This window comes from Equus quagga, chromosome 6, assembly GCF_021613505.1.
Source record: "Equus quagga isolate Etosha38 chromosome 6, UCLA_HA_Equagga_1.0, whole genome shotgun sequence".
NCBI lineage: Eukaryota > Metazoa > Chordata > Mammalia > Perissodactyla > Equidae > Equus > Equus quagga.
The window spans coordinates 75024397-75049639 of NC_060272.1; the positions used below are offsets into that span (position 1 = coordinate 75024397).

At 40.4% G+C, this 25243-nt stretch overlaps 1 protein-coding gene across 1 annotated transcript in view; it reads left to right on the forward strand.

The window, feature by feature from the left end:
* The first annotated feature begins 6 nt into the window (after positions 1-6).
* USP12 (ubiquitin specific peptidase 12) overlaps positions 7-25243 on the forward strand; it is an 86690-nt gene continuing 61453 nt past the window's right edge. Inside the window, exon 1 of the mRNA XM_046664331.1 lies at positions 7-247. Within this exon, the coding sequence (XP_046520287.1) occupies positions 200-247 (48 nt within the window). The 5' untranslated portion in view covers positions 7-199. The remainder of the gene's footprint in view (positions 248-25243) is intronic.

Consider the following 25243-nt stretch of genomic DNA (forward strand, 5'->3'; position numbering starts at 1 on the left):
AGGCGGGGGCTGGGGCCCGGGGCGGGGAGAGCCGTAGCGCCGGCGGCGACGACGGCAGCGGCGGCAGCGCAGGCTCGGTGCGTGGGTCCGCGGCGGCTCGGGGTCCGCCCGCGGGCTGCGGTGCTAGCGGGCGGCCCGGCTCCCCTCCTCCCCCGCCCGCCGCCGCCGCTGTGATTGGGTGGAAGATGGCGCTGGGCGGATGGAAATCCTAATGACAGTCTCCAAATTCGCCTCCATCTGTACCATGGTAGGTGCAGCGGGAGGGCGGCCGGGACCCCGCGGGCGGGCGGGCGGGCGGCCCTGGTCTCCGCGCCTCCCCCGGGCCGCCCGCGGGGCCTAGCGCGGGGGCTGGGCCCGGGCCCGGGCGGGGGGCGGCGAGGCGGGCGGGGGCGGTTGGACGGCTGCGGCGGCGGCGGCGGCAGCGCGGGGATGAGCGGCCCGGGAAAGGGGAAGGCGCCTGGCGAGCCGGGGCGGCGCGAGGGGGACTCGCCAGGGGGCGGCCGTGCTGGGGGTGGCGGGGGCGGGCACGGGTCTTCGGTGCCCCGGCCTCGAGTGCCCGCGTCTCCCCGGGCGGAGCGCGGCCCTGGCTCTGGTCGGAGGTGGAAGGACCCGGACGGCGCGCTGTCCATTTCCGTCTGGCGGGGCGCCAGGCGGGAGGCGTCTCTGGGCGCGGGTGGGGGGCTGCCGGCCGGAGGCGGGGTCCCAGTCCTGCCCGGGAGGGGACGGAAGTCAAGTGCAGATGTAGTCCCCGCGCCTCTGGCGAGGCCGAGTCCCCCACCCCCCGCTCAGGGGAAGGGGGTGTGTTTGAAGGTGGAAACTTTAAGTAAGTGCTGTTGAAATTTTTCCCATTTTCTACTCTGTCTTGGAGGGACGAGCTCTCCCTTTTCCAACCAAGTGTCCAGGTGGCAGTCTTGTCTCTGGGAATCAACGTTAATCTTGAAAAACAGCTTAAGCTTTCCTGTCATTTGTTTACTTTAATACACCAGCCACATCACTGTGTGGCTTAAAGTGTTTCTGTGCAGGGACTGACTGCAAGGGTTATTGTGTGTGTTTTATGGGGGCTTTTAAATAGACTTTAAGGGGAAAAAAGTGCTAATGCCTATTGAAAAGTTCCGAATAATGCAAAACGTGCGTGCGTTTCGATCTCGGTGTTTTTGTGCTTGGCCGGAAGGACCACGGTCTTCCACACGATGGGGCAAATTCGTTTCGTTAGCTCCTTATGAGCTTACGTCTAGGAGTCCTAATTATGAGCCATCACAGAAAAAAGTTATTCTTTGCAACGTGGGCCTAGGGATTATGCTATTAAAGACTTCTGAAATCTTCCCTTTTATTTCTTACTAGCCCTTTTTACGCACCCGATTGCATATAGGAGATCCCCAAGCAATCTTCGGTTTAAGGGTGGTACATCTTATATACCTTTATATGCCTATATACGTTTATATACCTGTATATACATTTTGTATGCCTTTCTTTAAGGAGTGGTGAATGAGATCGGAAAGATGGTTTAGAAGCAGATTCTATACCGCTTGCAGAGGAAGGGTGTAAAAAAATGGCTGAAATCAGGTGGGGTTAAAATCTACAGTATTAAAGAAATCATATTGAAGAATGAATCATTGAAGAATCCATTTTCCCCAATGGATGTTTGTTTTTTACTCACAATTTACATTTTAGGAAAGCATTGATATTAAAGGGACTATATTAAAACGATTTCCAAGGTTCATTTGGATTATTTTTAGGTAAGACAATTATTATTCTATTTTAAAGGGAATGTGATAATTAAGTCTTTGAAAGTGATAATCTTGCCAGGTTGCTGAGCTACGCAGATTGTCTGGTCATAGTTCACTGTCGAGGTCTGGGCTTTCAGGCTGATGTGTTATTCTTTCCTGACCAGTCATCCACTCAAGTCTGTCGGGTTTAACACCTAGTAAGTGTTAGAGCCTGTGCTGTGTGCTGGGGATGCTGCAGTGGTCAAGACAGCCCCTGTTTTCATGGTGTGTACATTCTAGTTGAGAGACACAAACAATATTCAAATAATGTATTAATAAATATAATATGTGCCATAATCAGATTAGGAAAATGAGGCAGAGACAGATTTGCCAAGTCAGGCCTTGAGTGAGTGTGATTCTGATCTCCGGAGTGTGAGACTCCGAGCTCTTCCTCAGGCTTCCACTCGGGTGCCTTAATTGCATGAGGTGTGTGTGCATTGTTGGCAAACACAGAAATATCTGCCTGGCCAAATGAGATGGTTCCAGAAGTAATGTTAAAATTGGGTGTGTCTCTATTCATATTTGAATAAATTCTCATGTGCTCCCAAAATAATGGTAAACATCTCAATGTAATTTGCAGTCTTATTCTCTGAAGCAAACTGCAACTGATCTGAGAATTACAAAATTAACAGTCAAGAAAAGCCAAGATATTTCCCTCTAAGCCTTCAGAGGTGCTGTTTTGCTAGGCTTTGAGCTGCCCCCCCCCATACCTGGCGAGTTCATACCTCTCTCAAGCAGGTAGACTGACCTGAATAATCCTCTGCTGTCCATCTCCTCTTATAATTTCACAGCTTTTTGGAATTTCAGTAGCGTTTATCATACTTACCGTCTTGTACATTTTTCTCTTATCTGCTTATTGGATTGTGAGGTCTTAAGGGGAAGGACTGTCATTGGTTTCTGCAGTTTGCCGGAGCACTAACTACTGCGTACAATAGAAAACTTTCCCAGAACCTTTTGTTTCCCCTCGCGATATCCAGGGAAATGAATCTGGGTAAGCGTGCCTGAGATGGAGTGGAGAGGAGAGAAGAGGGCTGGACCTAAAGAGAGTGATGCTTCTCAGAGAGTCAGCAGGCTGTGAAAGCATGGGTGATGAATTGAAATCAGTGAAGTTTACATGGTTTTTTTCATTTCTCAATGTGAGGTACCTGGGCAAATCAACAGTATCTTACTTGGGTTAAGTAACTGTTCATGCAAATCTCTTCAGACATTTCTTATTCCAGATCACTGTTGTTCTGCTTACTTGTGAAAATTAGTAAAGTTTGTTGTTCTGAACTTAGTATTATAGCCTGACCCAAATAAGTGATTGTTTAGATTGCAATGAATAAATTTGCAAAGGTTCATCTAGAAATGCCTGTTGTTATTTGTCTGTGGAATAATACATTTTCAGTGTCACATGGTGTTTGTTTTTCCTCTTTGCTTCACACTAAAAGGCCTGGCACAGAGTAGCTACCTAGTATTTAATATTATACTTAATCATTGTGAAGTAATGGGAAAAGTGGCCACATACCTATGGAGGGGCCTGTGTTTTGAAATTGAGGTGGAGTTGTGGAGCAGCTTTTGGTGGCCTAGACAGGGGAGACAGTGATAGTATGGGTCCTGGCTGTCAGGGAGAGAAGGGGCTCCAGAAATGGGGCTCGGACTGTGGTGATTGTGGTCTCCTCCTGTGTGGGTTGTAGGAGTCATGGTTGGGAAGGGCTTGTTGGGGAGGGGGATTAGATGAAGGAGAAGTTGTTGTGGGGGAAGGACTGGCCTGGCTCCTTGCCCACCTCCCATCACGGGCGTGAGATGGATCCGGTAGAGCCTGGTGTCCGTGAGGCCGAGGCCACAGGTGAGCCGCTCAGTGGCTCTGACAGGTTTACTTCGAAAAAGCCTGTACCTAGCAGGGCACCCTCCTTGTGGTAAACTTTAAACTCCTTGCTGAAAGAAGTCGCAGGTGAAGCTGCCTACTTGTTTCTTCTTGTTTGAGTCTCACTGGGTGAGGTCAGTCTGAGTAAGGTGTGTGGATCTTCCGGAAAGCAAGGAAAGGGGAAAAACCCCGAGAAGCCCAAGGCTTGTTGAACGGGGCGTCAGTCTCCTCTTCATGCCGTCAGAATATTATGTTGAATAATAAAATTCCTTGATACTTCTCAAGAAATAGGATGGATGTAATTGTTTTATTGGTAAAATGTTAAATTTTTATTAATATTTCATTAACAAAATAGTGCCTCTATGATAGGAACATTCAGAGTGGCCATTGTTTTACTTATCTAATTTTGCTGTTTTTACTGTAAGTGTTAATTTAAAAGGGATGAAAACATCAAAAATAAGGAGTCTTCTGTTCTATTAATGGTTAAGTACTGGCAGGAGTGTTTGAGCATGTCTGTGAGGAGCTTGGGGAGAGAACATTTAGAATAAGTGTTACAAAAGTTTTATCTAACCCTTCTGATCTTTTGAATTTGGCTGAAATACATTTTGGTCATTAAAAATGACACATTCTTGTCACAGAAAATTTGAGAAAAGAGTCTATGAAAAGAGTTTGGAAATTCTCAAGGAAGCAAAAAGAAAATAACTTATTTTACCTCCTAGAGCATATTTTGTCTTTTAAAAAACTTAATTAAGCTTATACCCTAGATACAATTTTACATTTCATTTTCGCCGTGAACTATTGTCTTGTTAGTGTTAAAATTTGTACAACTTCAGGATAAACATGGAGAGTTTAATGTTTTAAAATGATAATATGGCAAGATTGTTAACTCAGTAAGGCACAGTGATAGGCTCCCAGGTCGTTGACAGGTTATTTAATGATTATTAGAGGATGAGGTTGCATAGTTAGTAGAAAGGGAATTTTATGAGATAGTGGGTTTATTCTAATGTTAGGCACTTACTAGTTATTACAAATAAAGGTAAGACCACTGGGATTTGGAATGTTTAATATGCTTAAAAAGTGTAGTTTCAATACCATCTTCAATTATGTGGCGTGTGTGTGAAGACCCTGGTCTTATTTTATATCCCATGGCTTTGCACACCTCCTGGTCTTCTCCTTCCGCCCCTGGCTCATCTTTGCATAATAGATCTCAAAGTAGGTTACTTACTTACCTACCACGCACTGTCCATGTGGCCTGTTTCAGCCAGATGTGATCACAACATGTCTCTTATTTGATTCCAGGCTTTGCCCCAGAGACTGAGCCCACCTCCATTTTGTCACTTGCAAGTTTCTTCCTTCCTGCCTTTAAAATTGTATTTATTCTAGCTCTTCTGAAACTTTCATGGTTTCAGGAGAGATTATTTAAGCATTTGTTTACTTAGCATTAATTCCTTTCCAGAAACTTTCATTTTTCAGATTTAAATAATCAACTTCTGTTCTGATTTTTCTCTTTCGGTAGCTCAATTACAGAAATTTAACGCAGTATTTTATTATATATCCTACAGCGTGGTATGTTAAAAAGAACAGTTGGACAGAAGGGAAATTCTAGTCTAGATTTTGACATTTAGATCTGTATATATGGGAAAGTCTGTTAAAACTTTGAGTTGATTTTTCTCATCTGTAAATTAGAGGGATTGGAGTAGACACTCTTTAATAAATATTCCTTGTATGTTTGTTTCCTTTTAGATCTAAAACTCAGTAGTCTCTGATCTGTTGAGAGTTTATAAATGACATAATTTTGGAAGCTCTAATCATGTTTTAGATAATATAAGGAGCAAAGAATTAGACATAGGTAAATATGAGTTATGCCTACTTTCCCAGTTTTTTTAATGTTACAGAATTTATGGAAAATTACAGTCCAAAGTAAATATACTTTTCTTCCTTTAAAAGCATTTAGTGATACCACCATTTTATTCATTAATAGGCTAATCCACATAGCTCTTTACTAATTTTTGGCATTTTTTCCTTTGCCAATACCATTAAAAAAAGATTTGAATTGGTTACCTTTTTTAACATTCCGCATTTATTTCCCTAGCTGTGAGTATGACCTTGGACAAACTGCTTCTCTGTGCCACGTTCTCCTTATCTGTAGATGGGGATAGAATAGTACCTAGTTTGGTAGGGCGGTAGGATGGTACGTGGCCTACTGTAATCTGTAGCCTTGGCAGTTATTACAGTCATGCACCACGTACCGATATTTTGGTCAGTGATGGACTGCGTATACAACAGTGGTCCCATAAGATTATAATGGAGCTGGAAAGTTCCTGTCGCCTAGTGACGTATTCATTGTAACACTGTAGGTTTTCAGTAACAGTGAGGGGTGTTCATGGTGCGTTATCTGCTTACAAGCAAGTCTGTGATGAAGAAAAAGAAACAAACCAAGCAAACCGCCATGGACATATTTCTGAAAAGAGTGACACCTTCTCAAGAAAAGCCTCAGGCAGGTCCTTCAGGAGGTGTCCCAGAAGAGGCGTTGTTATCACAGGAGATGACAGCTCCACGCATGTTACTGCCTTCGAAGACCTTCCAGTGGGACAAGATGTGGAGGGGGAAGACAGTGATACTGATGATCCTGACCCTGTGGAGGCCTAGGCTAATGTGTGTTAGTGTCTCAGTTTTAGTTTTTTAAAAACTGAAAAAAAAAAAGTTTAAAAATAGAAAAAGCTTATAGAATAAGGATATCAAGAAAGAATTTTTCTACAGCTGTACGATATGTTTGTGTTTTAAGCTGTTATTACGAGAGTCGAAAAGTGAAAAAAGTGAAAATGTTTATAAAGTAAAAGAGTTACAGTAAGCTAAGATGAATTTATTACTGAAGAAAGAAAAATATTTTTTAATAAATTCAGCGTAGCCTAAGTGCACGGTGTTTATAGAGTCTACAGCAGCGTACAGCGATGTCGTAGGTCTGCACGCTCACTCACCACTCGCTCACTGACCAGAGCGCCTTCCAGTCCTGCAGCTCCATTCACGGTAAATGTCCTGGACAGGTATACTGTTTTTTATCTTTTATACTTTGTTTTTACTGTCCCTTTTCTATCTTTAAATACCGAAACTCTTAGCACTGTGTTACAGTTGCCTACAGTACTCAGTGCAGGAACGTGCTGTGCAGGTTTGTAGCCTCGGAGCAAGGGGCTGTACCGTGTAGCCTGGGTGTGTAGTAGGCCACGCCATCTAGGTTTGTGTAAGCACACTCTGTGGCGTTCACACGACGCCGAGGCCGTCTAACGACTCTTCTCAGAACGGATCCCTGTTGTTAAATGACGCACAACTGTGTTACCTTCTCAAGTGACCTCCTCCCCTTGGTGTGGTAGGAAGGGCTCACTGGCACTACTGATTACCGTTAGCTCAACAAACACTAGTAGCCAGAATTGAAATTGGCTTTATGAAATGCAGTTAGTTCATTTTCATCCTAAGAAGCATTAGTTTATTAGTAGTATATACCTCTGAGTAGGCACCAACTTATTTTGAAGTTAAGTGTATTGGGTTATAATATTATAAACTAACAATGTAGATGACCTTCTCTGTTTTGAATAGTTTGTAGAAAGAGATTTCATTCCTTTTGTCAGGGAATAAAATGGTCTAGGTTGTGACATTCTCAAACATGTTTAGAAGTTTAGATAGGTTGGAAATATATTCTTAGAGGAAAAATCTTACCTTATTTTTTCTACTTAACAAAAAAAAAGCACACTCACTTTTTGTCATTGTTAGAATGAGTTGTGTGTATTAAAGTCAGCTTCAGGCCTTATTTCCTTTCAACTTTGCCTGTTGTTTACTGGGGCTGTATTATTGCACTTAATTCCCTTCTACTTCTGTCCTTTACTGGAAGAACATCTCTTGTTGGCCTGCAGTGCAGTTACTCAACCTGCTTTTGTCTGAAACCTCTTCTCTCTCATCACATGGGCTGGAAGAGGATTGTTTAAGTATCTGTGAAGTACTTTAAGGTGTTGGAAGAAGAGGGAAACTGCTAGCTATTGTGAAGAGTTACAGGTTGCTGAATTGAAAACTCTCAGAGACTCAGTATTGTGGAAAATACCTATTTATAAGTTTCATCATTTAAAATCTTATGCACAGAATTTGTATTAGAAGATGAGACAGACAGTTTATATACATAATTTGTTTTGGAACGAAAACTATTAAGTCTTTGACTACTTTTACAAAAGTACACAATCAAGAAGAATTTTATGATAGTGTAAAGTACAAGATATTCATTTATTTAACATATGCTTTCTCTCTCTCTTTTTTTTTTTGGTGAGGAAGATTGGCCCTGAGCTAACACCTGTTGACAGTCTTGCCCTTTTTTCTCCCCAAAGCCCCAGTACCTAGTTGTATATCCTACTTGTAGGTCAGTCTAGTTCTTTGTGGGATGCTGCCACAGCATGGCCTGATGAGCGGTGTGTAGGTCCGCGCACAGGATCCTACAAACCCAGGACCACAACTGAGAAACCCAGGACCAGTGAAGCCGAGTGCACAAAGTTAACCAGTCGGCCACAAGGCCAGCCCCAAGTACGAGATATTTAATACCAAACATGATTGTGTGAGGTGCTGTAGCTCTTCATAATCCTGCATGTTCTCTGGCTTAGGCTTTTCTGTTGCTTCTTGCTAAGAAAGACCATTAGCTTTTTCTAAAAATTGTGTAGTGTCTACAGAGTGATGTATAAGCTTGCTTAGAATCTCCATCTGTAGTAATCCACATGTCTAAAGCTACATGCCACTAAAAATTTATTTCCAATTTAAAACAAGAAGTGGATGTTTATTTCAGTGATAACTGACATATGTTCTTATTGAAACGCTTCATAGCTGTGGGAACCATCTGTGCATTTCCTGCTTGTGAATAATGGTTTAAATCATATATCTTTTAATGGAGTTAGACTATTCTTGTCTTTGATTTTATTTTAGTGACCTGATTAGCCTTATGCCTAATAGTGAATAAGTATTTTTCATGGGAGGAGGGGGAGGATTTATTTCTTTTAAGCTAAAATGACTGTTTTTTCCTTGTGAAGAGTGGCTTTTCTTCAGTAAGTACTTTCAGGAATTATTAATGGAGACCTGCATTGTATTGGGGTGTATGTGGGTTCTGAGAAGACAGAGATGACTGGTAAGCTCTGGTCTCGCAGAGCTTGCCATGTAGTGTGCCCTGAATGGGTATAGTTGTGCTGAGAAAGTAATCCTTTTGGCCCCTTGGCAGCCTGGAAGAATCTGGATTGACCAGAGACCCTTACCAGTCACATCCAGGTGAGAACAGTCTTGTCTGTATATTCCTGTGGGCTGTATAGATACTGTTTTTTGTGTGTGCCATGATGAGAAAAAGGTTGGGAAGGAGGATAGATGTATAAAACAAATGAGTGTGATGAGATGATTTTCCTATTAATGTAAGTAATGGTAAATATACGTGAAAGAGGAAGTGGTTATTTTTCTCTGGGAGAGAGAAGAGGGCTTTAGGGAAAAAGCTTCCTGGAAGAGATTTGAACTTTGTGAGATGAAGTCATTTATTGTGTGGATGTGAAGAGATGGGATTCCGGATGTGAGCAAAGGTGTAGAGTCATGGGATAATGTGCTGCTTTTAGGTTCTGTGAAGGTGGCTTGGCATGCAAGGGGTCTTGGGAGAAATAAGATTGGAGAGGAGGCAGGGGTCAGATCAAGAAGTACCAAGAGAGTTTACTAACTGTTGACTCTCATTAAAATATGTATTTAGCCTGAGGAGATCAAAGTTCTGAGGAAAGTTATGGGGATAAAGAAACAATGGAATTGATAAAAATATGTTGGTAAATTTCCTTATGTTGTTAAAAAGTTACTTGTATTTTTTTTTAAAAAAAAGATAAAATGAAAATAACAAGATGGTGTGGGGTGAAGGACTATTCAGTGGGTAGTTAAAACCTATTAAGACCTTTGTCTTATCCCTCCAGAACCTCCAATATTAGAAAATTTAAAGTATATATACACGTTAAAAATTAAGGATAAAATATACACCCATACAAGAAATGAATGTTCTTGCTTTGAAATCAGCAGAAATTTAAGCTTTGTTACTAAAACTCTGAGGGCAGGAAAATAGGAAAAACAAGATGCAAACAAACTACAAAACAAAACAGAAAACCAAAATAAAGTTGAAGAAATAAGCTCTGTTTCAATAATTACAATAAATCTAAATGGAATAAATTTATATTATATTAAAGGAACTATCAGATTGGATAAAAAACAAAATACTGCTTAACATGAAACCTACCTAAAACAAAATGGCAGTGTATATAACAATAACACAATACAGTTATCACACTTAAGAAAGGTAACAGTATGTAGATTGCTTTTTGAGATATTTCAAAATCACGTAGTCCTTATCTTTTTTGGCTAGTCTCATGCTTTTTCTCATATCTGTTATCCTGAAGGTCCATTTAGACCTAGGAAAGCTCAGGTAATATTATCCTCGCTTTCACAGATTGGAAAAACAAGTTTCAAGTCATCCTCACATAAACTAGGGATGAGGTCCAGATTTCTTGACTCCCAAATCCATGACAATATCTAAGACAAGCCAACATACTGCAGCTTTCGTGGTTGAGATAAAATGGTTTTTCCTTCCTTTTAAAACAAGAGTTTAGGGATTTTTTCTCCCTAACTTCTACGCTTTCTGTGTGTGTGTAGCTTTGAGTCCTTCTTCATTTACTGGTTATTTGTACTTGGATAGATCACTTACCTGATTTCAGCTATGAAATGGAGTAATAACGTCTCCATTAAATGAAATGAGAGAATTAATGTGAAATAAGATGATACATGTGAAAGTCCTTGTACTGTAAATGGAAATTAACATCATTATTATATGATCATTATTGGTAGGACTATTTGTCCTCATAAGGAAAGGATAGAAGAAGGCACCTTAAGTTGCTGTGGACTGTGGGAGACAACACAGCTCACAAGTTGCCTTTGATAGCGTGTAGTCATTTCAGCTTGATGATGGGTGTTTCAGTGATCCCGGTCTTAGGATGCTCGGGTAATCGATGAAGCAAAGTTTTAGATTACTCTTTTTTAAAAAGATCTTTTTAATATATTATGAGTTTATAGTGCATAGAGCATTTTCTTTTCTTCTAATAAGGTATCTTGTTTCTCTTATTGACGTACAGTTGTTTGCCAAGTTGTTTGTGCTTTGATGGGGCAGTTAACTTCTGATGTCAGCAAACTTCCAGTAATTCCCTTCTAGTAAAGTTTTTTTTTTTAAAGGTCTCAAATTACAGTATTACTCACTACAGAAATTGTGTTAATTTCTACAGTATTGGTCTACCTGGGTTTTTCAGGGATCTCTGAAAAGAGAACTGTTGTAATTCTTTCAAATTAGGACCCTAGAAAGAGCCCATCTACGTACAAGTAAAGTAAGCGGTGAAGAAGGTCCTAGGCAAGGAGGGGATAAATTAAAAGCCTGCATTTATTGGGATGGGAAATATGTTTATAATACGAGATCCCATAGGCAGAAACATTTCCTCTGCCTGGTACATGATTATCTCGGTGTAAAAGTCTTTGAAGCTTATCTTTTTTCTAGAATATTGTTCCACAGTTTTTTGTGTGTTTTTTTTACTGATATCGGAAAGATTCCCTGGTGTTTAATTTGCTTTATGAAGATACTCACGTGCAGGATGATGAAGGTAGTACCTTGGGGATGGCGGTTGGTGCTTTGAAGTTTGCATGAGGAAGATGTCTTGAAATAACAGAGGAAGGGTGTTCTTGTTTCTACGAAACAGGGTGTGATGTTTAGAAGGCTTCAGACTTTTGGCCTTGAATGATGACGCTTTGGTTCATCTAGGAACAGGCAAGGAGTAGAAATCAAGTGTTTTCACTATTATTTGATGGACGTAAGAATGTAGCACCGATGATTTCCTCAGACTGATGGAAATCAGGGTTATTTCAAGGTGAACAAAAGTTAGAACTATTTTGAAATGTTGAAGGCTGAAAACTGGATATAATTGATCAAAACCAAAAACACTGTGCTTTGACTCTGCCAGGCAAATTTATTACTTTTGTTGCCATTGTTTGCATATGTACTTCTTCAGAAAGTTTGCATTTTTTTTCCTAGTTCCTCTAGTTTACTAGTTTGTTTGTTTGTACTGCATTTTTCTTAATTTGAGGCGGTTTACATCTCCCTCCCAGGGAAGCCGGCTTCACGGAGACCTGAGTGTGACCACGCCTGGTTAAAGCGCTGCCTTGACTGACTTTGACCTTCAGTTTAGCAAATAGCTGAAAGGAAGCGACTTTCAACGGCTTATTATTTTTTTCCTATAAAAATCACGCCTTAGCCTGTCATCTGCACTTGCATATTTGCATCATTGTCTCCTTGTTTGGACACGTTATCTATTGACCTTTTTAACTAAAAAGATACAAGTGAAGTCTGTTGCCTGCTTTGTGCTCTCTGTTTGTAGTTTGTTTTATAATTTTTGTTCTTACAGACTGGGTGGTTGTCTTTGCTCAGGTTACTTTCATTCCGAGCGTCTGTGGCCCTGCTCTTTGGGGCGTTTCTACTTCCTTGTGTACTTAAAGCCTCATTTGTGTTTGTTGAGTCCCCCCCAGTTGTTATTGGCTTTAATTCCCTGCCATCTTTGCTTTTCGCTTCTGGAACCGGCTTGTAGTTATTAGACCATTTCCATGCTAAGAGCCTGGCTTTATTGTGATGTTCTTGCCATTTTTTTGTTAACGATGACTTGGGTCATCTTAGCAGACTTTGTAAAGTTGTGTGTGACTTCTGTAATTTTCAGCTTTCCCACGGAATTTGTATAGAGATCTAACATTTAATGAGTGACTGCTTACTAGGTAGTTACAATTGGAATCTCAGAAATAAAGGTGTGGGAGGGTTTGGATATGGGTAAATTTATAAATGATAAATCTAGAATGTATTATTAAAGAGAGCTAGGATATTTGGGAACATTTTTGGTTGACATCAAAGTTAACAAGTCCCTCGGTAAATGTTGCTTGGTACTGTACCTGGGAGAAGGCTGGACTGAATAGGTGTGGCCCAGTTGAGAAGTGGAATTTAATGACAGAACATTTGTAAAACCCCCAGAATTACATGCCGGGTAAACATGGTGTGGTTGGTAAATATCTTATTATCCTTCTGTGCTTTTTTGCAAACAAGCTATGTTTAATAATTATTGACTCTGAACTATAATGACGTGGTCACTTTTAGAAATGGAATAGTAGATAATGCCAATAGTAGATATAATAGATATTTGTAATTTAGGAATTAATGAATTGTTTTGAACTATCAAAATGAGGAATTTAAAAGTGAATTGAATCACTCAGATTTAACACAAGTTAGAGAGTAATATGACATTTGATTATCTAGGAAATAGTAGTTTCTTTTAATTCTACATTTTTAAAAAGTTAAAAAATAAACCATTTATTCTCTTAAAAAGTACAAAATTGTGTGAAGTAAAAAAATCCATCTCTTTCAAAGAGAAGGGGGCAGTGCTTTCCAAAAGCTCGTTGCTTGTGTGAGTGGGTGTGTCTGGCTAGACGTCGCCTGTGCATACGCAGATGTCTGGGTGTGTGTGTGTGTGAGTGTGAGTGAGTGATTTTTCCATCCCACACATTGAATCTACAGATTTATTTGCAACTTTCTCTTTTACTTAATGTATAATGGACATTTTTCTTTGTGATTATGTTGCTCATTCTAGGTCAGAACTGCTCATTTTAATTCTCTTTTATCTTCAATGTCTATCATATTAGAAAGGTTTGGTTATGTAATACTGTTGGCACATTTTCATTTTCCAGCATTTTATTAGGGGTTCAGAATAGAATTTTAACTGCTTTTATAAGTTTTTCTTTTTTAAAGATTTTATTTTTTCCTTTTTCTCCCCAGAGCCCCAGTACACTGTTGTATATTCTTCGTTGTGGGTCCTTCTAGTTGTGGTATGTGGGACGCTGCCTCAGCGTGGTTTGATGAGTAGTGCCATGTCCGCGCCCAGGATTCGAACCAACGAAACACTGGGCCCCCTGCAGCAGAGTGCGCGAACTTAACCACTTGGCCATGGGACCAGCCCCATATAAGTTTTTTATTTTAAAGAAATACTATAAAAACATTTAGAGAGAATATAGATTAATTCTTTATTTCATGTGTAAAGCTATATAGATGTAAATTTTCTTACATATGCAGAATATTTTCATAATTGTACTCCCCAAGTTATAAATTTAGTCAAGCTAAGTTTTAAAATAAAATTTAACTTTTTTCATGTCTAAACATAATTTTGTCGTATTACAAGTGAATAAGTACATGCAGGGGCCGGCCCAGAGAGTTTGCACGCTCTGCTTTGGTGGCCTGGGGTTCGTTTGTTTGGATCCTGGGTGGGGACCTACACACCACTCATCAAGCCATGCTGTGGTGGCGTCCCACATAAAAGAACTAGAAGGACTTACAGCTAGGATGTACTGGGGCTTTGGAGAGCAAAAAAAAAAAAAAAACAGGAAGATTGGCAACAGATGTTAGCTCAGGGCCAATCTTTCTCAAAAAAAAAAAGGTAACATGGGGTTCTAATGAAAATTCTTGCATCTGAACTAATTAATAAGACTTACTAATCACTAATGCTTGACAAAGTAGTTTTTCTTTTATTTTCCATTTTCAGTATGTTCATTTTGAAGTCGTATACTTAATACTCTTGTTATTAAAGCAACTTCAAACCCTTAACCATATGATTCAGAAAACTAGATGAACTAATCAGATACAGTCATTTTAACTTTCAAATTTTAGCGATACTAGAGTGCATTTATTTCTATTTGTAATGTTTAAAATGAACCAAAAATTTGCATGTGTACTAGCGTCCTATTTATGCTATTACAAATTACCATAGATTTGTTGGTTTAAAGTAGCATGAATTTATTATCCTACAGTTCTGGAGGCCGGGAGTTTGGAGGGGGTCTCGCTGAGCTAAAATGAAGGTGTTGGTAGAGCTTCCTTCCTTTCTGGACGCTCCTGGTGAGAGTCTGTGTCCTACATCCAGAGGCTGCCTCCATTCCTTGGCTGGTGGCCCCTCGTCCATTTCACAAAGCCAGCAGCGGCTGGTCAGCCTTTCTCACATCGCCTCCCTCAGACACTCGCTCTTCTTGCTCCCTCTTTCACTTACAAGGACTCTTGTGACTACCTTGGGCCTGTCTAGATGATCCAGGATAACCTCCCATCTCAAGGTCAGTTGATTAGCGACCTTCATTCTCCCCATCATGTAACCTAACATATTCTCAGGTTCCAACGGACGATTAGCATGTGGTCATTTTGAGGGAGTTATTATTTTTCTGCTACCACAGTGTGTATACAGTGTTCACTTTAAAAAATAAGGCAGCATTCTGTTAAATGTAGAAAGTTGGTTCCTGATGTGCTTGTAATAAATTTCGGGCTGTGCTGAAGGGTTGGAACGGAGTTTGAGCGGATTAGTAAACATATACCTTTTGCGCTAAGTGGATGTTCGTAGGTGGTTATTATCTGTTTTAAGTGTAGGAGTAGCAAAATGTGAATTTTTACTTTGAGTACTGTTGGCATACCTCCAGTTTCAGCCGGAGAAACGTAAAGACGCAGTGGGGCACTGAGGAAAACTATCTGCCTGTACTTCTACAACTTTGGATGAGTTAGTAAATATAGGCTTTGTAGCATGAAAGGTCATGAAAATGGATAAAATGGATACTGTATGGCCTTGCTCCACAGGGAATATGTAGAATATATTTTAGGACTTTAAGATAGATCAAAACCTTTTATATTTATAATAATTCAAATGACAGCTGGCTTTCATGAAAAGATAATCTTTGAGGTTTAGAGAAAAGATTTTCAGAACAGACTCTGTGCCTCCTCAGGAAGAGAGGGTAGGAAAGGGTACCTGGGATTTTTCTTATGCAAAGTGGAAACATACAGAGATTCTTGTAGGATGTGAGAGAGATTTTTAACGTTTAAAGATAATATTAGAAGAAATTCTAATTTCAGGATTGCCAAAGCTCACAAGATTTTTGTTGTGCAGTTATTAAATGACTACCATAATTAATTTGATATTGCAGTAAACTAAGAGAAATAGGTTGAAACGAAAAATTGGACATTTAGGGACTTTGTTTTCTCGTTTTGCTCATGAGTCTGGAGGAAAATGAAGAGAGCAGGAGAGATTAAGAAAAGAAGAGACATGTTAAGAGAAAAAAGAAGAACCAGGAAATATATACGTCTAATACTATGTGAGGTGAACTGACAGAACTTTCTGCTGGCAGACATGTCTCACAAGAAATACTAAAGGAGGTTGATCAGGCTGAAAGCAAGTGACTTCAGACAGTAATTCACGTCCACGTGAGCAAAAGCAGAGGACCCATGACTGTAATTGTTTCACTGCAAGGGATGCTATAAATGCATTTTTTTCCTCCTTTCTTCTCTTAACTGACTTAAAAAGTAACTGGGTAAAGTAATACGGATGTGTGTAAAGTATTGCTGGGCCTGCTTCATGTGGGAGGCCTGCCACAGCGCGGCCTGAAGTGGTGCTAGGTCCGCACCTGAGATCTGAACCTGCGAACCCCGGGCCCCTGGAGTGGAGTGCGGGAACTTAACCCCTGCACCGCTGGGCCGGCCCCTAAATCTCCCCTTTTATAAGGACAGCAGTCAGATTGGTTTAGGGCGCACCTAGTGACCTCATTTTAACGTGATTACTTCTCTGAAGACCTTGTTTCTAAGGAGGCTTAGAGCTACTGGGAGTTAAGACTTCGGTATGTCTTTTTTGGGGCACACAGTTCAGCCCATAACTGCTGGGTTAAGGGAGCACTGCCATCTGAAGTCCTTTCAGAAACAAGGTGGGGAGCTCAAGAACTGTGCTTTTTAAAGGGGAGCAGCAATTGGTTAGTTTAGGTATCTTTTAAGCTAACTAGATTAACTCCCTCTAACCCTGCTTATAAGCCAGCATTGGAGCTCTACACTGCTGGAATTTATACTTGATTTTGCATTAATCTATTAATGGCTGACATTTTCTGGAAGTGGGTGTAGTTAACTAATTGCTTGATTCTTCTCCTCTTCATAACTACTCAGTCCCCTTCCAACCCCCAGCCTTGCACAGCTGTGTAGTATTTTCTTTTAGTTACCTGGATACCTAATAAGAGATTTTTTTGTTTTACTGATTATAAAAGGAATAAATGTTTGTGATGGACAGAAATGTGTAAACCATTAATCAGTTTCTAGTAACTGATAAGATGTTTGTGTATGTTCTCCTGGTCTTTTTCATACATGATTTTCTTTTTTTTTTTTGGTTTTTGTGAGGAAGATTGGCCCTGAGCTAACATCTGTGCCCATCTTCCTCTATTTTATGTGGAGTGCTGCCACAGCATGGCCTGACAAGTGGTACTAGGTCTGTACCTGTGATCCAAACCTGCAAACCCTGGGCCACCGAAGTGGAGTGTGTGAACTTAACCACTACACCGTTAGGCTGGTACCATACGTGATTTTTACAGCAAAATTTGGATTATTAAATATTCTTTTAACTGTCCTGTGGGTAATTAACTTATTAATGCTGATGCTCTCAAATCAGACATTTTTTATTTTTTTGCAACATGTTGGAGACCAAGGCATATTTGTTTTCATTGTTTCTCATTTTCTTTATTGACAGCAAAAGTTTGGTGTTAACAGCTTTAAAGAGTTTTGGAGTTAATGGGGACCTTAGGACAGCTAGCCCTTTATGGTGACAAGTAAGTACTGCAGGGGAACTAAATCTGAGATATTTCACAGTGATGAGCAGATTCTAAATGAAGCCCTTCAACATAATAATTTAGACTGAAGTTATGTGGGAGCTGGTTTACATCATTGTTAATTTGCCCTTCCTTTTGAAAAGCTACCAAACTGGAATAACAAGCATTGGAAGAAAATGGTTGTGCAGGAAATCTTCAACTAACAGATTGATTTCCACAGATCCTTTTAAAGTCAGTTGACTGCAGCTCATTATTCGTTTTCCCATAGGAACAATGTATGAATTCAGTTCCTTAGCTAAACGGACAAAGTGTGTTTTAGCACTGCTGGTTCCTACAGTTCACACAGCCTTCTGTAGATGGTGACTGTAGTTTTAGCATTGATTGCTACTGTGGTTACTGTAGTTCAACGTTACGGCAACTGGTTTGTTCATAGGGGCTACATGGAGAAAAGCGTGGCTCCGAATTTCATGTCTTTTGCCACCTGGCATCCTCGAGAAGACAACTCCCTGGGAACTATCTTACACTCTTAGAGTTATTTGAGGAGAACCTGACATTTGAGGAGGAAGAGAAATAGGTGTCATGAAGAGTGCGAGCTCTGTATTTGACACACACCTATGTTCAGTTTTCCCCCTGCCATTTATTAGTTAGAACTGTGGGCAAATTACCTTCACCTCTTGGGTTTATTTCATCTATAAAATGGGTCAAAAATAATATGTGTGACAGTTTAGTAGTATTACTGTGTGCTGGACGTTAGTCTAAGCCCTTTACACATATTAACTCGTGTGTTTGCCACAAGAACTCTATGAGGTTGGAACTGCAGTTATCTTCTCTGGATAAGAAAACTGAGGCACAAGTAGCTTAAGGAATTTTCCTAATGTCATATGGTCATTAAATTGGTGGAGCTGGGATTTGAATCCCTAAAGACTTTGTTTACAACTATCATACTCAACTGCTTGTCCAAAACTACTGCTTAATGATTATCGGGAGGGGTGAATAAGATAGCATGTGTTAAGTATGTAGTTCAGGAAATGTCAGTTCCCTTCTTTAGCTCTTTGGGTGTCTGCTGGGAACCGTGTATTTTCGTGGCTCACTGTGTACTCATAATCACAGATCATGGATTTGCTGTATCAGTGAAGTTTTGATAACATAGGACCTTTCTTGATTTGTCTGCACCTTACCTTCTTCCTGCAGGCGAAAATCTCCAGTCAAAATTTAGGGCAGTTTCAAGGTGAGTGGAAAGGGGAAGGGAAAATCTTGGGGAGAGATGTGACCAGCACCGTGGCACTGTCACGTGGTGTCAGAAATAGTGACTGCAAACCCCCCATGCCTCAGAGCACTTCTCCCCTCTGGGGATTGAGAGCCTTGTCTTTGTAGTCTTACTTAGACTTATCTCATCTCTTCTTTAATTTAGGTTCTAATGAAAAAATTTAACCTTTAGATTGAAAGTCATAGACATATTTCATGAAGGAACTGAATTCTAAGGAATGATTAAGTAGGCAGGCCCTAGATGAATCATCCAAAACTGAGGACACGCTTCTATGTAACAACTCCATTTTCTCCCCCAGGAAAAGTCATGGTAATTTTCTGATAGCATCTAATATTTAGCCCATATTCCAGTTGCCCCAGTTGTTTTAAAAATGTCTTCTATGGTCTTTTATTTTTTGAACAGCAGTCTAATCGAGATTCATGCTTTACATTCGGTGTTATATGGCTGTAGTCTTAAATCTGGAAGAGTCTCTCAGGTTCTTTTTTCTCTATGACGCTGACTTTGAACAGACAAGACAGGTCGTCTCATATAATAATGACCCTTTCTGGATTTGTTTGAAGGTTTCTTTGTGGTGTCTTTTAGTTTGCTCCTCTATGCCTTGTATTTCCTCTAAAGTAGAAATTCGGTCTTAAGGTGTGATCAGGCTGAGGTTGAACATTTTTTGACAAGAATACTTGATATGTGATGTTACGTATTTCATATTGCAGCCTGTCATGTGGAGCAGGATGCCAGTTGTGTCATTAGCAGTGAGGCTGTTTGATATCTCGATTAAAGTGGAAACCACCAGATCTTTCCCTTAGAAGTGAAATATTTCACTTTGCACTTACCAAGTAATCTGAGGTATTCGCCACTCTGCCCATATCCTGTTCCCCAATGCACCCAGTGATGTAAGCAGTTTCAGTTGTTTCTTTGGGTTTTGCAAAGTGATATTTTTCTAATTCTGTTATTCTTTCTGTTGTTATTAGCAAGCGTTTCTCTGTAAGGAATTTTGTCTCATTAGCTGGAGCTGAAGTATAATTCCTCCTGGGAGGCAGAGTAAATGCTGTGTCTTCGGTGATCGGTGTTTCGTTAGGGAGTCAGCGCGGCGCCCCCACTGCTGCGAGCGGCCTTTGCTCCTCTGTGTTCGGCCTCTCTTTCCCTCCTGAGTATCGTGATGGGTTTTTATTTATTGTGTTATATAATGAGTAACAGTTGGTTTGATAGTTACAGTCATTTTTGATGCTCAGATTATCCTAGATTTGGCTACTGAGAGCCCCTCACTGGGTGCTACTGTGACTTTTTGATATAATTTCAAATTTGTAGAAGAGTTGCAAGAATACTACAAGGAACTACCAAATATTCTTTACTTAAATTCACCAATTGTTTACGTTTTGCTAAATTTGCTTAGCAAATGTGCAGTGTATGTGTGTGTATATAAATACACACACACACATGATTTTATCTAAACTATTTGAGGATAAATTGGAGAATCGTGCCAATTTACTCTTACATTCTTCAGCATGCATTTAAAAACAAGGGTATTCTCTTTCATAAACACGGTATAATTTAAAAAGTCGATACTGTTAACTAACCCATAGTCCATTTTTAAATTTAGTCAGTTGTCCTGATAATGTCCAGTATCAAATTAAAGATTATCATGCAGTATATTTAATTGTCATTCTTTTTAGTGCCCTTTAATAACTGTTATTCAGCCTTTCTTTGTCTTTATTGACCTTGACCTTTTGAGGAATAAAAGCCAGTTATTTTGTCTACTGTTCTCAATTTGGGTTTGGCTGATGTTTCTTCAAGATTAGGTTCAGTTTATGCATTTTTTAGCGGGAATACACAGAAGTGGTGTGTCCTATTTAGGAGGCGTACGATGATACTGGTTTCTGCTAATACTGGTGGTGATGTTAGCTTTGATCATTTGGTTGTGGTTTTTTGCAAAGTTTCTCCACTGTCAAGTTAACTGTGTTTCCCTTTATAGTTAATTTTGGGGGAGATGTTTCTGAGACTAAGTAAATACACTGCTCCTCATCAGATTTCACTCACTAATTTTAGGACTGTCATTCCTTCTATATGTATTAGTTGGATTCTGCTGCAACAAAGAGGTTTCCCTCCCTTCTGTCTATTTATTTATGAGTTTATTTATAGCAGTATGGACTTTTATTTTGTACAATAGATTATAATCCATTATCATTACTATTAATTTTGATGCTCAGATTGTCCCTGACTTGGCCAGTGGATTTCATCTGGCTCCTCTTTCCCTTTGTCATGTCTTCTTCATCCTTTGAACACTTGCTAACTTTCTGGTGTAAGATACTCTAGGTTCATCTTGTACTTTCCTTTCCTTAGCCCTGCAGCCAGCTATTCTCCGAAGTGTCTTGGCTCCTTTTAGTGGAGGATGGTATTTAGAAACCAAGATATGGGCTCGACATGCGCTCGCTGCTACTGGGCTGTCATGGTTGAGGCTCTTTTAGTGGACATAGCAAAGAAATTAAAAAAAAAGCTTACATTGATATTTTCAGATCAAATTTAACATTAGAGTTTTTTTTCTTCTTTGAATCTTCTTCCTTTTGAATTGAAATAGTTGCAAAAGGCTTTAGAGAAAATCTTCTGTGGTATTTCTGAAGTTCAGTAGTAATGTGTAGTTTTAGTATCTTGTTTTGGCTGAATAGTCCTTGTCAGCTGACTTGGGAATAATTGTGAAATCTGCTGATCTCTCAAACATTTTACAATTTAAAAAACTTAATTTTAAGTCTTTTAAAATGAATTTATTATATCTAGATATTGCTTCATTTACATGTGAAGGAAGAATAGTATTAATCAAATTTCCAACCTTTTAAGGATTCAAAGTGCTAATTTAGAGAAGTTTTCAGTTTTGCTATCTGTAAAATTAGGATAATGTCTAAAAGGGTTGTTTTGAAGATAAGATGAGATTATGTGTGTAGAGTGCCTAATATAGTCCTTGGCCCATCGTAGGTAATAAATGGCACCTATTATTATTACAATATTGTTATTGTGCCCTATAGCATCTGGGACATAATAAGCACTAAAAAATACTTGTTTGATTAATATTCCTTGTTGATGTACCTCTAAGATTTCATATTCTTAACTTTATATGTGTTTCCATAACTACACTGATTTGCTTAACATATAAGTGTAAGCCTAAATACACATATGTAACCAGCTCCAGTATTAAGAAACAGCATTATTAGCACTTGTGAAGCCACCGTCATGTTCTCTCCTAGTCACCACCTACCAGCTTCTCTCTCAAGGGACAGTACGTAAATTTTTCTACTTTTTCTTTGTTATGCCCTATCCAAAACATAATGTATGTATTAAAAGAACTACCCTGTTTTTAAAATTAGAATTATATTTGTAAATAGCTTCTTGTGTTGCATATTATGATTTTTAATGTAAGTACACTACTAAAATATTTTGCAAGTAGGAAGTAAGCTTTTAATCTGGATTTGTCCCTATTACAGTAGAATCTACAGTAATCAGTAGAACCTTTTTGAGGGACAAGAGTGTTAGAATGTCCCTTTCACTATCACTTACTTATTAATAATCTGTGAACAACAAAAGCGGAAACTCAGTTTCCTTTTCTGTAAGGATAAGTCAACTAGTGTCCCCATCCTTTGCATGGTACCTAGCACCAATTAGCATATAAGAAAATGTTTGTAAAATAAATAAAGGAATCAGTGTAGACAGGTACATGGTAACACTTGTGTCTGACTTCACCTGTATTTATTAATGTCTTCCCTGCATAGGGCAGGCTAGCATAGCATAACATAGATTTTAAGGTGGGACTTGGGTCTGTGAGATTGCTGTAGGAGAACTCTGTTTCTAAAGAAATTCAGGTATTGTGAACTTATATAAGAGAGGCTATTTGAAAAACAACTTTATGTAAGTATGTACCATAAGTTGTTGGAAACTGTATCAGAGTTGTAGGAATATAGGGCATATCAGCATTGTGGACAGTAATTGTACTCCATCCAGATGTAAAGTAAGGCAGGCTCGATTAAGTGTGTCTGCATCTTAGGTATTGTATTTTGATATGTATGCTGAACTTCATTGCCAAAGAAATCATCAATCTTGGGAAAGTCCAGCAAAATGTTAATTATAGTGATTAGAGGTATGAAGTGTCTGCAATAGGAGGAAACTGAAAAGAATAAGTTAATTTTGCCTGGAAAGATAACAATTAATATAGAGAATGTGATCGTTTATTGTCTAAACTGGGCCACTTGGGAGTGAAAAGATGTGCTGTTAATTATGCCTTGACAGTTGGCACAAACTCTCAGGCAAACCGGGACACCTGGTCATCCTGTTATAGGGTGAACGTGGATTTCTGTCATATCCTAGACTTCTAGAGTGAATATTTCTTTAAACTCTAAAGAAGTAATAGCACAACTAAAGGGGCAAACACTACACAAAACATGGCAAATGTGGAGCTTTTGAACTGAAAATATGAGAGAAAAGTTTACAGGTAAATGGGTGATTGTGTTATTTTTCTGTGCTGTGTAACAAATTATCACAAGTTTAGTGGCTTGAGCCAAGGCCCCTTTGTTAAATAGTAGCTTCTCTGGGTAGCTGTGCCCTCTGCAGGGCTGTGCTCGGAGCCCCCTCCCCTGGAGCCTGCCTGTGTGGGGTCGCCGTAGAGAGACCCCGGCCTCTGCGGGGGCGGGGGGGCGCCCTCCCTCCCCACAGGCCGGCGAGCGAATCAGAGAGCCAGCCTGCAGGCCATCTGAAAGCTTTTGTAACGTGACACAATCACAGAAGTGACGTCCTGTCACCTTCGGCACATTGCATTGGGTAGAAGCAAGTCTCAGGTTCCTTCCACCCTGGAGGGGAACACTTTATTCTCTGTCCCCCACGATGATGCGTTCACGTAGCTCTCAGCCTGGCTGCGTCTGATCCTCCTGTGTGATGACCTGTGTGAGGGGAGGTCTCTTTCTGAACTAAGGCAGTTATTGACTGTGTCACTTACTTGGCAGTTAATCATGTATTACATTTTGTTTTACCCAAGCCTAATCTTTTTTATTATAGAAAAACTTAAACACGTATTAAGTTAGACAGTAGTAGTATGCGCCACCATATATACCTGTCAGCTAGTTACAGCAAAAAACGTCTCTTGACCAACCTTGTGTCTTTTTTGTTCCTGCCTGCTTTAAACCTTCCTAGGTGATTTTGAGGCAAATCCCAGGTATCATTTAATTATTTAAATATTATGTGGTCTAACTTTTTGAGTGTGATCTAGGCTCTTCTCTTTTACTCTGGGTGTTTCTTGAGGATATGGATATATATTCCATGTATTGCTTTGTCCTAGTGGTGCCTAGTGGGTGGTCAGTACAGTGCCATTGAGCTGCCTCTGATGCCTAGCGGCCCTGTGGGCAGCAGAGTGGAACCCCACCTGCTCTTTTTGCACCATCCTTTCCTCTTCCGGCGCTACAGCAGACAATGCTCTGCTGCTACTCACAGGGTTTTCATGGCCAGTTTTCCGGAAGTGGGTGCCAGGTCCTTCTTCCTAGTCTGTCTTAGTCTGGAAGCTGTGCTGAGACCTGTCCACCGTGGGTGACCCTGCTGGCATGAAATGCCAGTGGCAGAGCTTTCAGCATCACAGCAACTCGCAGCTGCCAAGTGACAGACGGTGGTGTGGTTCCCTGATGGGGACGTGAACCCGGGCCAGGGCGGGGAGAGCGCAGAATCGTAACCACTACACCTCCTGGGCTGGCTATTTGGGAAGCTACACGTGTATCCGCTTAGAAGTCATGAAGTTCTGTATTCTCTAGGTTAGTTTGAATTGACCCTACAAACTCACCTGGGATAAGTTATCTCTCTGTTCTCCGCACTGAAGGAGAATTTCACTTTGTCACTCCCTGAAGGGTTTTTCTTCGGGTCTGTTGGCTCTAGTTGTTCACAGGACTTGGACTCAGGAGCCTTGAAGTTTTTGGTGCTTCTCTAGCAGTCATGGTTTTCTGAAATGCAGGCAGCAGGTCAAATAGAGCGTGAACAGCTCGTTATAGTCACCCTAACTCTCCCACCCTCAGCAGTGTGACAGAAACTTAGGTTTCTGCTTCAAGTACTGTTTTTCTCTCAGAGCAGGAATCAGTTCAGAATCTCAGAATCCTGTGGCAGTGGGGAACTTGACCACTCTTCCTAATTGTTTTCTCGGAATTGATCTGTGTTGGGAACAGTCCTGAGGTAACGTAATGCAGCAATAACTCAGGCCTCGAGTGGGCAGGATGGCTGGTGAAGGGGATTGTTGCTGCCTGCGTTCGAGACAAGAGGAGCCCTATGAAAACAAAGTTGATGTCGATTATTTTTGGTTGAGGAAGACTGGCCCCAGCTGACATCTGTTGCCCATCTTCCTCTTTTTGCTTGAGAAAGATTGTCACTGAGCCAGTCTTACTCCACTTTGCACATGGGACGCCACCACAGCATGACTTGATGAGCAGTGTGTAGGTCTGCGCCCAGGATCCGAACTGGCGAAAGTGGAGCCTGTGTGCTTACCCGCTACGCCACGGGGCTGGCCCCGAAGTTCCTATGTTTTGGGATGAGATATTCTTAACCAACTTGGGGAGTGAGGAAAAGCATATTTTCCTTTGCCGCCTGCTCCCTGCCCCTTGCCCCCTTCCCCAGCTTGCTCCCTGCCCCTTGCCCCCT